The sequence below is a fragment of the Podarcis filfolensis genome (assembly GCF_964270895.1).
Source record: "Podarcis filfolensis genome assembly, chromosome: 3".
Taxonomy (NCBI): domain Eukaryota; kingdom Metazoa; phylum Chordata; class Lepidosauria; order Squamata; family Lacertidae; genus Podarcis; species Podarcis filfolensis.
The window spans coordinates 80,831,021-80,844,153 of record NC_139606.1 but is presented as its reverse complement, the minus strand read 5'-3'; the positions used below and the strand labels follow the sequence as shown (position 1 = coordinate 80,844,153).

General features: G+C 41.3%; 1 protein-coding gene across 5 annotated transcripts in view; it reads right to left on the bottom strand.

Moving 5' to 3' along the window:
- PRKD3 (protein kinase D3) overlaps positions 1–13,133 on the bottom strand; it is a 53,955-nt gene that overhangs the window by 10,542 nt on the left and 30,280 nt on the right. For all 5 annotated transcript variants that reach the window (XR_014545662.1, XR_014545663.1, XM_083604261.1 and 2 more), the window contains exons 8-15: positions 10,728–10,911; positions 8,710–8,833; positions 7,817–7,894; positions 6,683–6,959; positions 5,273–5,325; positions 2,806–2,878; positions 1,154–1,260; positions 590–751 (exon numbers count right to left, since the gene is read on the bottom strand). Coding sequence is in view for 3 of the 5 variants with exons in the window: in XM_083604261.1 (XP_083460387.1) it covers positions 590–751; positions 1,154–1,260; positions 2,806–2,878; positions 5,273–5,325; positions 6,683–6,959; positions 7,817–7,894; positions 8,710–8,833; positions 10,728–10,911 (1,058 nt within the window). In the remaining 2 variants the exon portion in view is untranslated. The remainder of the gene's footprint in view (positions 1–589; positions 752–1,153; positions 1,261–2,805; positions 2,879–5,272; positions 5,326–6,682; positions 6,960–7,816; positions 7,895–8,709; positions 8,834–10,727; positions 10,912–13,133) is intronic.

Here is a 13,133-nt window from a genome sequence, read left to right as displayed (position 1 = left end):
GAAGAGAACATTACTGGTACCACAAAGAAGGGGGCAGGCAGCAGGAGATTCTAGAGGCAGAGGGTTCAGGAGCTGAACCATGCCATGGAGTCGAAAGCAACAGGTTCACTTGTTGTGCAAGAGGCTGCACTACCAGACATGTTGTGAAACTACCTTTAATTTTTCTATTCTCTACAACTTTAGCATACACATACAAGCTATTCATTTTGGAATCTGTTTTCCCCCAAGTGACATGTTAACAGAGTAAGTTCAACACTAACTCTCTTTAATGTAGCACTATCTTGAATACAACCCTGAGTCACTATTTGACTGCTTGTTTGTGAAAGGTGCTTCTTCGAGAGCAGCAATAAAAAGGAATCTCAATCTACCAAGATTCCTGCCTGGTACATACGGTAATAAATATCAGGGGATCCAGATCCAGATCCCTACTTAAGGTTACTTTGTATATAATACTTTTCTGAAATGTTATGAAAAAGTAGTTTCCTGTGGTTTGATTTAAATTGTTTTAACAGTCTATTTTAAATAGTTGTAGCCTGCCCTGAATGTGTGACAACAGAACTGTACAAGCCATTATTAAGAGCAGACTCACCTGAGTGACCATGAATTTGGTGATTCTTTCTGGAAGCCGGCTTTTCTCACTGGAAAGAATCATCTCCAACATATCGCCATGAAGTTTTTCCATTACAACAAAAACCCTTTCTGGAGTTTCAAACATACATTCCAGGTTTACAATCCCAGGGTGGTGCAAATTCTAGGAAGTATATTAAATATTGTCATGAAAAATGTACCACCATTATGTACTGAAAATCAGAAAATATCCTGGCTATGCTTTATTGTTTAGAAAGCACTCAAGCAATCCCTAGCAATATTTGTAGAGAGAAAACACAAGCTGTGGCTCTTTTTACAGTTTTCCTGTACAGCTCAGAAACTACTATAGCAGGAATATTAAAATATACAAAAGTAAGACTACGCAGAGATTGTACTCAGCTATGTCAACAATGATCACACAGAAACGCTGTATGTTCACAACTCTGAAACATGCATATATAAGCCTCTGTACAATTCAAGCCTCTGATTGCTCACCTTCTCACAGTATTTCAATAATAAACTTATTCCTATGATGTAACAGAACAGATTCAAATAATCTTTGTACCTGCAAAATGGCCACTTCATTGCGCAGCTGACTTTCCTGTTTTGTGGGGAATCGCATTTTATCAATGACTTTAATTGCCACATCCCTTCCAGTCTTCCTATGTTTTCCTACATAAACACACACAGAGTACACACTTTAGTATCTCCAACCTAACAAGGAGAGTCAGAAACAAACTTTTTGCACAGATGGTAGATATTTGTGATAAATGTGTATTTAAATATTACACTGGAAAACAGAGAGGGCAATATATCTGTCATTTACAGATTTTCAGCCAATACCCATGAGAAGAGAGAGCTTGCCTCTTATCCCCCTCTGACATTCACATGGTAGATTTCATGCTTGCATAGGGGCTCTGGCCACATGATCTGTACACCACAATATTAAGAATGTACAGTTTGCATGAATAAGGTATCTGCATCTGTTGGACTTGAAGCATTCAGGTTCCTATGCAAATGTGAAGTCTACATGATTATCACATGAGAAAGAGGATGGGAAGTAGTATAACCCTAATCACAATCTCAGATGAAGCATGCAAAGTGCTGAAGCTTGCATCATATCAAAGTGCTTCCCCCTGCTTAAGGCAATTATTGCCCTGCTGTCTAGATCTCTGTGGTTAAGAGCTAACCTCACCTTAAGACCAAAATCCCTGCATGTCCAAGGAGACTTTCATTTTAGTGGGGTGGGCTTCTTCTCAGTCCTTAATTTGCATGGGCATATTTTTGGTACACCTTTACTAATATGGGCACTGAGCCTAATTCAACAAAATCATTGTTTAGCTCCGCTCTCAAAGTGCAGAAGTGAGAGGCAACAGAGTTTGCTTGAAACAAATCAGAATTTCAAAACTTGCTCCTTCAGGGACTCTTCATGTATTACAAACATTATAGATTTGAATGTACAAAGTGACTTGCTTATATGCACAGTTTTAGCCACACTCACTTATAAAATAAAATTACTACTTATCTTCCACAGATGAGGAATTTAGGTTGAGTTAATAAAATGGTCCAGAATTACTGAGTTAATAAAAGGATGAAGATCAGAATCCAGATTCTATCTACAGGACAACCCTAGCTTCTATCACATTGCACTTCAGCTGATATGGAACAAAACATACAAAAGCCTTGATACTCATAACATCAATGAGAAAAGCTGATCAGTTTATTTAAGATATGCACAAAATATACATAAGGGGCTAAAAAGAATGCTAAAGAAATGCTACAAGGACACCACACTACTACTATTTTAGAGGCCTAGCTAGACCTCACCTGAAGTTCTTTATTCAGTACTGGTGATTCTGTAATTAGTCAGGGTACAATAACTGCTCTGGAAGATAGTTGCATGGAGCAAGCAGAAAGAGTACCTGCCTTAAAGATTTAAGTGTAAGTAAAAGGTACAAAAAATATAGGCTTATTTTCACTAGATTAAAAAGAAAGGCAACCCAACAGTAACATTCCATAACTTCTGCAAGGTAACAGAAGAACCAACTGAATGGGAATTAATGTTGTAAACCAGGCAAGCAATTGCATAAGAGACAGAAACTGTCTCTTGAACTGGAACTATTGAATTACTTTCTCCTAAACTGAGAGAAGATCTAGCATGAAGCAAAACCAAATATCACAAGTCTGAACTTGCAGTGATTGTTTAGTCAAACTTACCTCCATACACAACACCAAACTGACCAGAGCCAAGCACCTCATCAGCAAAGATCTGGTATACGGAACTGATATCCTAGGGGAAGAGAGGGTGCAGGCAGGGGAAGGTAAATATTATGTTCAATTACTTCAGAGGCAGAAGCTTTAAGAGCTACACTTCATGGACACAAAAAGGGAAAGAAAGTCTTTGTTTATAACCCAATTAAAAATTACTCCAAAAAAGGGGAGTAAAAAGGATCCATTCCCACCTGTTAAAACCTGTTCATGCTAGCATTGTTTACCATGTATAGTAACTTGTGTGACAGAGATGAGAACAGCATACAAAAATAACATTTACAAATTTATTTGTAATTTATTTGCAAATTTACAAACTGCAGTGCAATCTGTATTCCTTAAACTTGTCTCCAGCTGTGTAATGATAAAGCATACAAACCAGCCTTTCTGTCAGCATGAATGTGTGCTCATATGCTAAGGCCAGTCTATATGAAAATCCCATCAGAACCATAGATCTTTGTTTCTTTAGCATGGCCAGTCAAGAACATTTGCCACATTGTAGATGTATTCTGTATATGCAAAAGAGGAGCTGCAACCAACGATGGATTCCTGACAACTGTACTTGTAGTAAGCACATTGTCACACATATTTGTAATGTGAGCAAAAGTAGGGCTGGGCCCCAGATTTGGCATCACTGCCTCATTTATGTCACTGGCACTGGGTGAACCTCATTTAGCCACCACCAGACCTGCTCTAAGGTGATCCACAGGAAAACATTCCAGAATTTCTGGGTGCATTCCAAAGAACATTCTGACCTCACAGTAAGCAGTGCTTGACTAGAAGAACCTGTTTGCCTCACAAACAAAAGTCAGCCTTGAGATGAGGGAGAAAGAAAACTGAGCTCAAAGGTGGAAGCCATGCCCTTTTGATATGGGCACATGAAAGGTGGGGACAGGACACCTACTAAAACTCTAGCCTAGCTAGAGACATTTCCCAAAGAGCTCTTAACAGGCACTGAACCAACATGTGTGGATGCCCAGAGATCACGAACAAGAAACACAGGTCCTCTATCCTACAAACTTGGCAGGCATATCACTAATATAATAAACAAAAGCCTAGGGAAGCAGAGTACAAACCACACATCACCTAAACTACCAATAAAATAAAACATTTCAGTTAGGTAAAGGTAAGGTAAATGACCCCTGGACAGTTAACTCCAGTCAAAGGTGACTATGGGGCTGTGGTGCTCATCTCGCTTCAGGCTGAGGGAACCGGCATTTATCCACAGGCAGCTTTTGGGTCATGTGGCCAGCATGACTAAACCGCTTCTGGAGCAACAGAACACAGTGATGGAAGCCAGAGCGCATGGAAATGCCATTTATCTTCCCACCAGAGCGGTACCTATTTATCTACTTGCACTGGCGTGCTTTCCAACTGCTAGGCTGGCAGGAGCTGGGACAGAGCAACGGGAGCTCACCTCATTGCAGGGATTCGAACCACCGACCTTCCAATCAGCAAGCCCAAGAGACTACAGCGCCACCCGTGTCCCAAAACATTTCAATTAGCCTACCAATGTTCTACCAAAACTACAAATCCTATACATATTCATTTAGATGTTCTGTCAAATTCAATGAGACTTGCTTTCAAGTAACTGGGCAAAGGACTGCAGCATTTGTTTTCCTAGACTATGGGGTTTCCCTTCCCCCAGATAACCTACTATAAGAAGGCACTGGAGTATGGTTTTAGATCAGAACATGGATGCACATTTCATGCTTGGGGAACAAAGTCATTCCTCCTTTTGGGAAATAACTACCAAAAAGGCAGCCCCCAACAATAGTCTTTTAAAAATAATAATAATAAGCCTTAATTCTCATCCAACAACTGATAATGGTTTTAAATTATAGGTTCAAAATTTGTCAGTAATCTTTATTGTATTTAGTTCAATTCCTGCATATCAGAAGAAGAAGAAGAGTTTGGATTTGATATCCCGCTTTATCACTACCCGAAGGAGTCTCAAAGCAGCTAACGATCTCCTTTCCCTTCCTCCCCCACAACAAACACTCTGTGAGGTGAGTGAGGCTGAGACTTCAGAGAAGTGTGACTGGCCCAAGGTCACCCAGCAGCTGCATGTGGAGGAGCGGGGAATTGAACCCGGTTCACCAGATTATGAGTCTACCACTCTTAACCACTACACCACACTGGCTCTCAAGTGGGGGAAGGGATCAAACTTAAAAAGTATCATTTACAAGGCTTCTCTTTTTGCATTGCTCACTACTAAAAAGGTTAAGAAACTTTACCATATATAGATTTTTTTTCAGACAAGTCATTGTATTAAATAAGCTAGGTTGCCTAATGGGAACAATGTGTTCTTCAGCTTTTCATTTGTCTTTACCTCCAATTATTTTGATATAAAATAGCCATCGGGGGACAACTGATAACAACCCAGCTACAATAGTATTTACATTTTGTGACTCACCACATTTTCTTGGATCTGGCAATTTGAAACAGAAATGCTGACAGATAATTCTTCTGCAATGAGAAAATATACATGTTTTTAATGTGGAAGCAGTATTACAATGAAAGACCAATGTCCTAGCAGCCAAACATTTATTGACATTCCAATTAATATGTGAAATGTAGCCTTGGCACTCTGCATCACATTTCCAAACACCTCTTTATGTTCCCCTAACAGACAGCTTTCAAAATCTCCCTCGCACTGAACTCTACCACAACAACACAGAATATTTTTCTTCAGTTCTATTTTGTCACTGGCCATCAACATTGCCCATGTTCCTCCTTCCTTCAAGACATTTGCTCTCCTTATGTCTCCACCTCGAAGGAACTAAGGAATTTGTAAGCACATGCATTTTTCTTATGTATAAGTCAAATAGGCTTACAGAATGTATTGCATGACTGTTACACAGGTCTGAACCTAAACACCAGTCTTTGGGGGCATTAGGCATTGCCAGAATCTCCTTTAATTCAACAGTCAGACAACCCAGTCTTGCTTTTCATCACAAGTTCTCCATTCTTTGCCTCTAGCTCAGAGCTGCAATGTGCCAGGGCTCAGCCTTATTTTTAATACAAGGAGAATCACGAAAAATCCAGTCCAAGCTGTTTCACCCCACCACCCTTCTATTTAAGCCCTCCCTGTCCCCCACCCCACACAAATGCACTGTTCTTGGCTATGAAGCATGCATGTTGTAATTCCACCTGTCCTCCCCTCAGGTCATGCCTTCCTTAGCCCACTGCCTACTCATTTATCTTTCTGTCAGGATTCTAATCCTCCTCTTCATCGTCAACACCCATGTCACCACCCTCTCTCTTCCTGCCATCAGTACACAGTTCCTCCTGCTCCTAGGACAACGGTTCTCTGCATGTTTTTTTCTGTAAGCCAAATTGACTTCTCCGTTCCTCCACTGAAGCTGTGTTATATGTCAGCGTTCTACGAGCAGGGTCCTGCTTGCTCTATAGTTAGAATATAAATGGCATGACTTCAGATGAGTTTAGTCAATGGCCACAACTCACACAGGAAGGGAAAGAATTTTTGGAAAGGCTACCCTAGCAGCATGAGGCCTGCTTTCAACACCGGGCTAGGAAGAGTTGCATTGCTTACTCGTATGGTATTCCACACAGTTTCAGTTTTAAAACCAGGCCCTTAATTGTTACATATGTAGAATTAGCAAGACAGGAATCAACTCCGAGAGGAACAGCACTGACATACTAACTAATGCTAAATATGTAGCAGTTGAAGGTCTGATTTAAATACAGAGCCAGCCCCATGACATGTTGCAGGCATAAGCAACCCATAAAACATTTTGTTGAACCAGGGCCCATTACTTCACAGATCTCCATTAGGAAGAAGAGAGTGCTTCTGTGCTCTTACTGTGATCTTTCCCTTGTCCTGCAGCAGTGCAAATGCTAGCCTGAGGCGTGACTGGCATCAAAGCTTGACGAATAGCTTTCTCCCAGCTCTGCGCTACATCCAGTCCCACTCCAGTAGCAGCCAAAACAGGATTATGATGATTGCTGCCATTGTTCTCGCCAACAAAGTACACCATAGTGTCAGTGATTATTTCAAAGCAGTGTGGGTTGCTGCCTTGCACCACATTTGAGAAGTCCCGCGGCTGAGTCACCTGAAGAATTTCAGAAAGCGGAATCTCCTAAAGGAAACAAAAGGTGTTAAACACTAGGAGTGGAGGGCATATGCAACAATAACAAAATGTATGCTACTGAACTCAACTAGAAATATTTTGATAGCACTGAGTGGCCTTGGCTTTAGTCCCTCTTCAGGTTCCTAGGGATTGCACAAATATTACAATCAAGAAGGGCCGCTAATAAAGTTTTGTCTTTGCTCTGGACCCAACTGGCATTTTCCTCCCACGACACAGTTTAGAATTGCCTTTCATCTCTGGTGCTACATTGTCCATAGAATCAATCTTTCTATAGCAGCCCGATGACCCAGTTCATCATTACAGAATCACCACACCATATCCAAAGTGAGAAGACCTTTCACCATCCACTCAGGAAGCAGACATAATTGCTTATTTTCAGTTTTGCAGCCTGTCAGGTGCTTTGTAAGCCTTCTTATTCCCAGCTATGTCACAGGACATGATCAATTTTGGCTCTCTCAATCCTTTGCCTCCTCCCATATATGCTATCCTTTTCTTCAGTAAGTATTCTACTTCTGTTACCCCAGTCCCTCAAACATTCACTAGTCTGGTTTCAAGGGGCATAAAATATCCATGCATGGCTGGGCACTGTAACACACAAATAAACAGATAAAGAACTGTACACAAGAGACACGGTGCACCTTCATTAAAAGAACATCTCAATCTTAACATACCCATGATATTTAGGGTTCAACAGTTAATACACAAATACAGTATTGTGCAGAGAAAAGGATGTACCATAAATGAAGGATTTCAACTACAGATTAACATTAGGGGAACAACACTTTAGATGGAAACTGACATAAGTAAAAAAAAAAAGAGAGAGAGAGATTTATATTATCACTTACCTTGTAATACTTTGTCCCAGATTCGTTCTGAAATAGTGTAAGACATTTACTATCCAGCCTCCAGTAATGTCTTTTTCTCTGCAACAAATATGAGAGGGTTTCTCTTTAAGACACAGACATTGGTACCCTATAGCAGAATCCATGTTAGCAATTTCAATGGCCTGTACTGATGATGACCTTTAAAGGTACTATCAGCTATGCTTTTTCAAACAGTGCCTACTCTAAAGCTCAAGCCTGTGCAGCAATGCATAGGACCAAGATGTTTCTCAGTACCTCCTGTGCCCCCCCCTTTTTTTCTGTGACCACCTCCTATCCCAGGGCAGCAGCAGTAGGTATCACTGTCCCAACACTTTGGGAAAGTCCCCATCAGGCAAAGACTTTAAGACTCAAGAGATCTGAGCAGGAAAACAGTGGAACGGGCAGAACAATACTGTGACCCCATCTTCTAGCTGCTCCTCAGAGGCTGCAACAGAGTTGGCTCGGGAAACTTGTCTTGGATAAGGGAGACCCTACCACACCATTGTGATCCTGAACCCAACATACAAACAAGGCTTCTGTTGGTTACAATGGCAGACAGAGCTCAGCCAGTACAGAGAGTTCTTTCTCCTCCCATAGCTAGTACTGAAGAAGCCCTGCTTGCATAAACAGAGCAGCATAGATCATTTCCTTTCTTGAGAGTTTTAAAGCAATTTTTAAAGCTAAAAACAGGTGAGGAATTTGTGGTTCTCTAAATGTTGGACTACAATTCCCATAAACTCAGCTATTGGTCACACTAGCTTGCTTTGAAGGAGTTGGGAGCCCAACAGTATCTGGAAGGCCACAGTTTCCCCATCCCAGACTTAAAATAACTAAAAGTAAATATCACACTGAAAAGTAGAGGTAAAATTACTGACCAGGTTGTCTCGGCTAGTGTAATGAACCATCCATCCTTCCTTCACCATTGTACTGCTCTTCCTCTTTGTGTGCTTGATTGATTGCACAACCCTCATTAATGGAATATTATTGCTTGTCGATGGGCTGTTGAAAAAAGAAACGCATGTCTCTAATCATACATATTTCAGCACACCCTATAGCTGTGCTATAATTCAGAATAAACTTCAAGTAGAATATTCTTGACTATTACTTGCATCTTAAACAAAAATCTTCTAAAGAAAAAACACTATGTAGGGCACATCATGATCATACAGATGACAAGAGAGTTGTTTTTAAAATCACTAAGCCTCCCCCACCCAGATTAGGCAAGACACGTTACCATGTTAAGGGGCTATGACACAGTTTTAGATGAGGAGTCAAAGTCCTTTACAACATTATAGAAGATGCCAAGGCAGACTTATTAACTCTTGGGCAGCAGGTAAAGCCCAAACCTGCCCTATGAACCAACAAAACAAGAGGATCTCTTTCATCAAACCAAGCCTGAATATAAACTCAGTCCTCTTTCCACATATACACACATCCAACAGCAATAGAGACAGTAACAAAGAGCAAAAATCTTATCCTAAATTAAGTCCTATCCTAAATTAAAACCATCTTCCTGTGCTCCTATTTTTCTTGAAGGGAGAGATAAGTACTATAGCAGCTATCCTGAATCGTGCCCAGTAGGACAGGAACTCAGCTCCACTTCCACTCTGAAATCTTCTCATGGGAGGAGAGGACAAGCACAGCCTAAGAAAGATGGTAGCAAGCAGGGCCCTGCATTCTGGTTGCCATGTACTGAGTCCAAGCCCTGTCTGTACATTGAGGGTGAGGAACCTTTCTCAGTCCGAGAGCTGCATTCCCTTCTAAGCAACCTTCTGGGAATCACATGCTGGTGGGAGGCAAGGCCACAAGCAAAAGTGGGGACGGTAACAGAAAGCCGTGAACATGAATTTTACTTTTGTAAGGTAGACTAGTTTTAACACACATCCACCCACTCTTCTCTATCCTCCATGCAGGCAAGCAGGAAGCATAATCAGAATCTAAGGACATACGCCCTCCACACAAAAACACTCAAGGAGGGTCAAAGCAGTGCTATAGAGGGGAGTGGCCTTGGCAGAGGAGCTGTGGCTGGGGAGAGTCTCAAGGACCAGATAGAGAGGCACAGAGGGCCACATCTGGCCCCCAGGCATGAAGTTCCCCACCCTGCTACAGAGGAAAATGATTTGAAGCACACAGTAGACATGAATTGAGTTTTAGGTAGATAAATAGTCTTGCAATCCTCACTTTCATTCTCACTACATCCCAGTGAAATCTGTCTTTATTATTCCTATTTCACAGTGTTTAGCTAAGGGTTAAATTTCTTTAAGGCCACCTAATGAGTCCACGGCTGAACACTATTTTAAATCCATTGCTCTATTTCCATAAACTACACTGGATCTCATCTTTTATAAACAATAGTATGAGCTGTAATTCAAATAATTTACTCTAGTAGTACATATACGAGTAAAAACACATGACCCTTTAGAGGTCACATCCAATGAGCCAAAAGTTGTTTCCTTTAACCTAACTTGCAACACACACAAGGAGCAAAATTGATTCCTTATGTAACTCCATTCAATCAATTGACTTGCATTAGGACTGGAATGAGTTTGGCCTAAGGTCAGGAGAATAAAGTAGCCCTATAAATCTAGGTCAGCATAACATTTTCCATCAACTAGTCAGTATAGCTAAGCATTCTTCAATAATGTAATTTATTTCCATGTTGACGCTCACAGGGGATTCTACTTCCAATAGGTTCATCCCTACATACTTTCACATTTAATCAATTCTGTTAATCGCTGTTTTTCACTTATGCTGAAGAGTGAGAAAGCATCTCTTGTAAAACCAATAATAAATAATAATACATGAACAGCAAAATTCATTCTCCTCTCAACAGAAAAATGTCTTTAATAGGGAGCTTCACAGACATGCAATGCAATGCTTTGATTTTACAAACCTGATAGTTTTGACAGCCTCTTCATCTTTGTCCCCATCTAGATCTGCTGGATCCATAAAAAACATTTTGTCTTCTGGGGGAGAGGGTTCTTCTGTATCATCCAAGCTCCTACCTCCATCACTGTTCATTTCACTGCTGTCAACCTCCATTGGCATATCCATATCTTGACCTGGACTAGCCGGTTCTTATTCCATATAAAAACAAAAGATTCCAAAATATTATTATTCATTCATTATTATTCATTCATATTATTCATGTTAGAAAAATCATTTACATCACAATTTTAGTCAGGAATGAATTAGAAATCTGTTGCAGCCCTCCGTACCTATGTAACAAAATCAAATATACTCAATCAAACACAACCAAGACAGGAGAAAAAGTAAAAACAATTGGGCTATGTTTTTGTTTTACTAAGGCCACTTCATGCTATGTAGGTACTTCCTGACACAGGGCAATTCTCCATCAGTGGAAAGTTGGCATCATCACAGTTCTTCCACCTCCTGTGCCAGCCAACTCCCTCTCCTCTGATGCAAGAACATCATGACTATGTCTTTCCAGGGAAGGGTGTGGACAGGATGGGAATCAGAGAACAGAACTCCCTTTACACCTGGTTCAATACTAATGCAAGTTAAACCCAGCTTTCTGCTGCTTCAAACAGAGCAGGGCAGCCAAGGATAGGCAGCTACAACTGCCACACACAGGGTTGATTTTTCTAGTATCTTTAGACAGGCACAGAGACAAAATAATGAAGAAGGAATTTTACACAAACACGCTCTCCAACATTTCTGCTTTAGAAAAGATTCTGTAAATTCTCCCCTACACAGAGGAAATTAGGAGTTATGTAATGCTAGCAATTAAAACAGAGGTGTCAAACTAGGAAGCCAGTTCCATCAGAGTGCAAAGGGTATAATACATCAATGGCAGCTACTGTGAGGCTCCAGAATCATCTTCTGGCATTGCGTTGCCCAACTTTTTTGTGCAGTGGATAAATCTGAGAACCTGAGAAACTGTTCTGCACACCGCAACCACACTTACACACATTCAAGCTTCCACCCTGCTATTCATTAGGGTTAACCTTCCCTCCCAAAAGAAAGATCATGCCCGCCCTCCCCCCCAACTATTAGGCTTGGAAAAAGCCTTGCATTGGAGTCAATTTTCAACCCTAATTTTAGTGAGTTTTTCAAGCCGGGCAGGCGAGTGTCACAGCTCAGCATACAAAGGTTAATCCAAGCACCCACCCACTGTAATATGCTTGAAAATAGTCTTCTACTGACTACAGCAGAAGAATTCTTTCAAGTTTTATTGCAACAGGGGAGAAGCAGTGGGATGCTGAAGGCACCAGTGAAAGCATATGCTGTCCAAACATATTATCTTCTTCCCTCAATTTCAGTATCTAATGGAGATCCCAATCCCCAAATCCCACGGCTGGTAAGGTCCAGAATTGCACATAGGTAGGTCCCCCCACAGACCTCTACCAAGGGGGCAGGCACCACCACTGCAGAAGCCCCTATTATGCCTGCAAAGGTGCAATAGGTTTATATTACCAACACAGTTACCACTGACAACTAGGCCCCAAAGCAACTTATGCCCCCAAACTCAGGATTCTGAAGGATCCAGCAGAGGCTTGGATTCATTGAATCTAAGACCCTTCATTCTCCAAAGAGACCCTAGACTGGGCCTTAATATCTTGAGACATTGGGGGGGAGGGTTCAGATCAGGATGAGGGGTGGGAGAAGTTGGAGGAGGGACCCGTTGAAAACCACACCAATCACTGAAACAAATTAGGCAGAGCAGGGAGAGAGAATAGAATGTGAAGGAAAACTGTGTAAAATGAAAACACTGGGTAAGGTCTGCCCCCTCCTCACTTCCTGCCCTGGCCTGCACAGGCCAGTAAGACTTTGGAGGGAATAGTATATTCCCCACTGCACATTCTACACTTCACCAACACTGAATCCCACTTAGAACTGTGCAGAAACCCAACTGAAATTGATGGTTTGGTGTCCTTAGTTAGGACACACAAGTCACATCTAAAACATCTGCCTCACATGCATTTGAGATTGCTTACCCCATTCTGACCCCATGGGGTGGGGTTGAGGAAGATCAGGTAATTTGCCCATTCACACTTCTTATCCCTTCCATCTGCATATGTGATGAACCTCAAAGATTCCAAGTAGAACTGCCTTCCCTTGGTTGGTGGATACCTTACCTACCTGGCCAGCTAACCGCCACCACCCCCAACTGAATCTTCAGAGGGTTTTTTTTTTAAAAAAGTCAAGGTCTTTAAATGATCTCCATCTCTCCCTTGAATGCCTTCTATGAATTGCCTGGGATGACCCATGGTGTTTTGCATGTCAGCTGAAAATAATTTGTCAATTACTAAGATTGCCTTGGATAGCAAATAGAAGT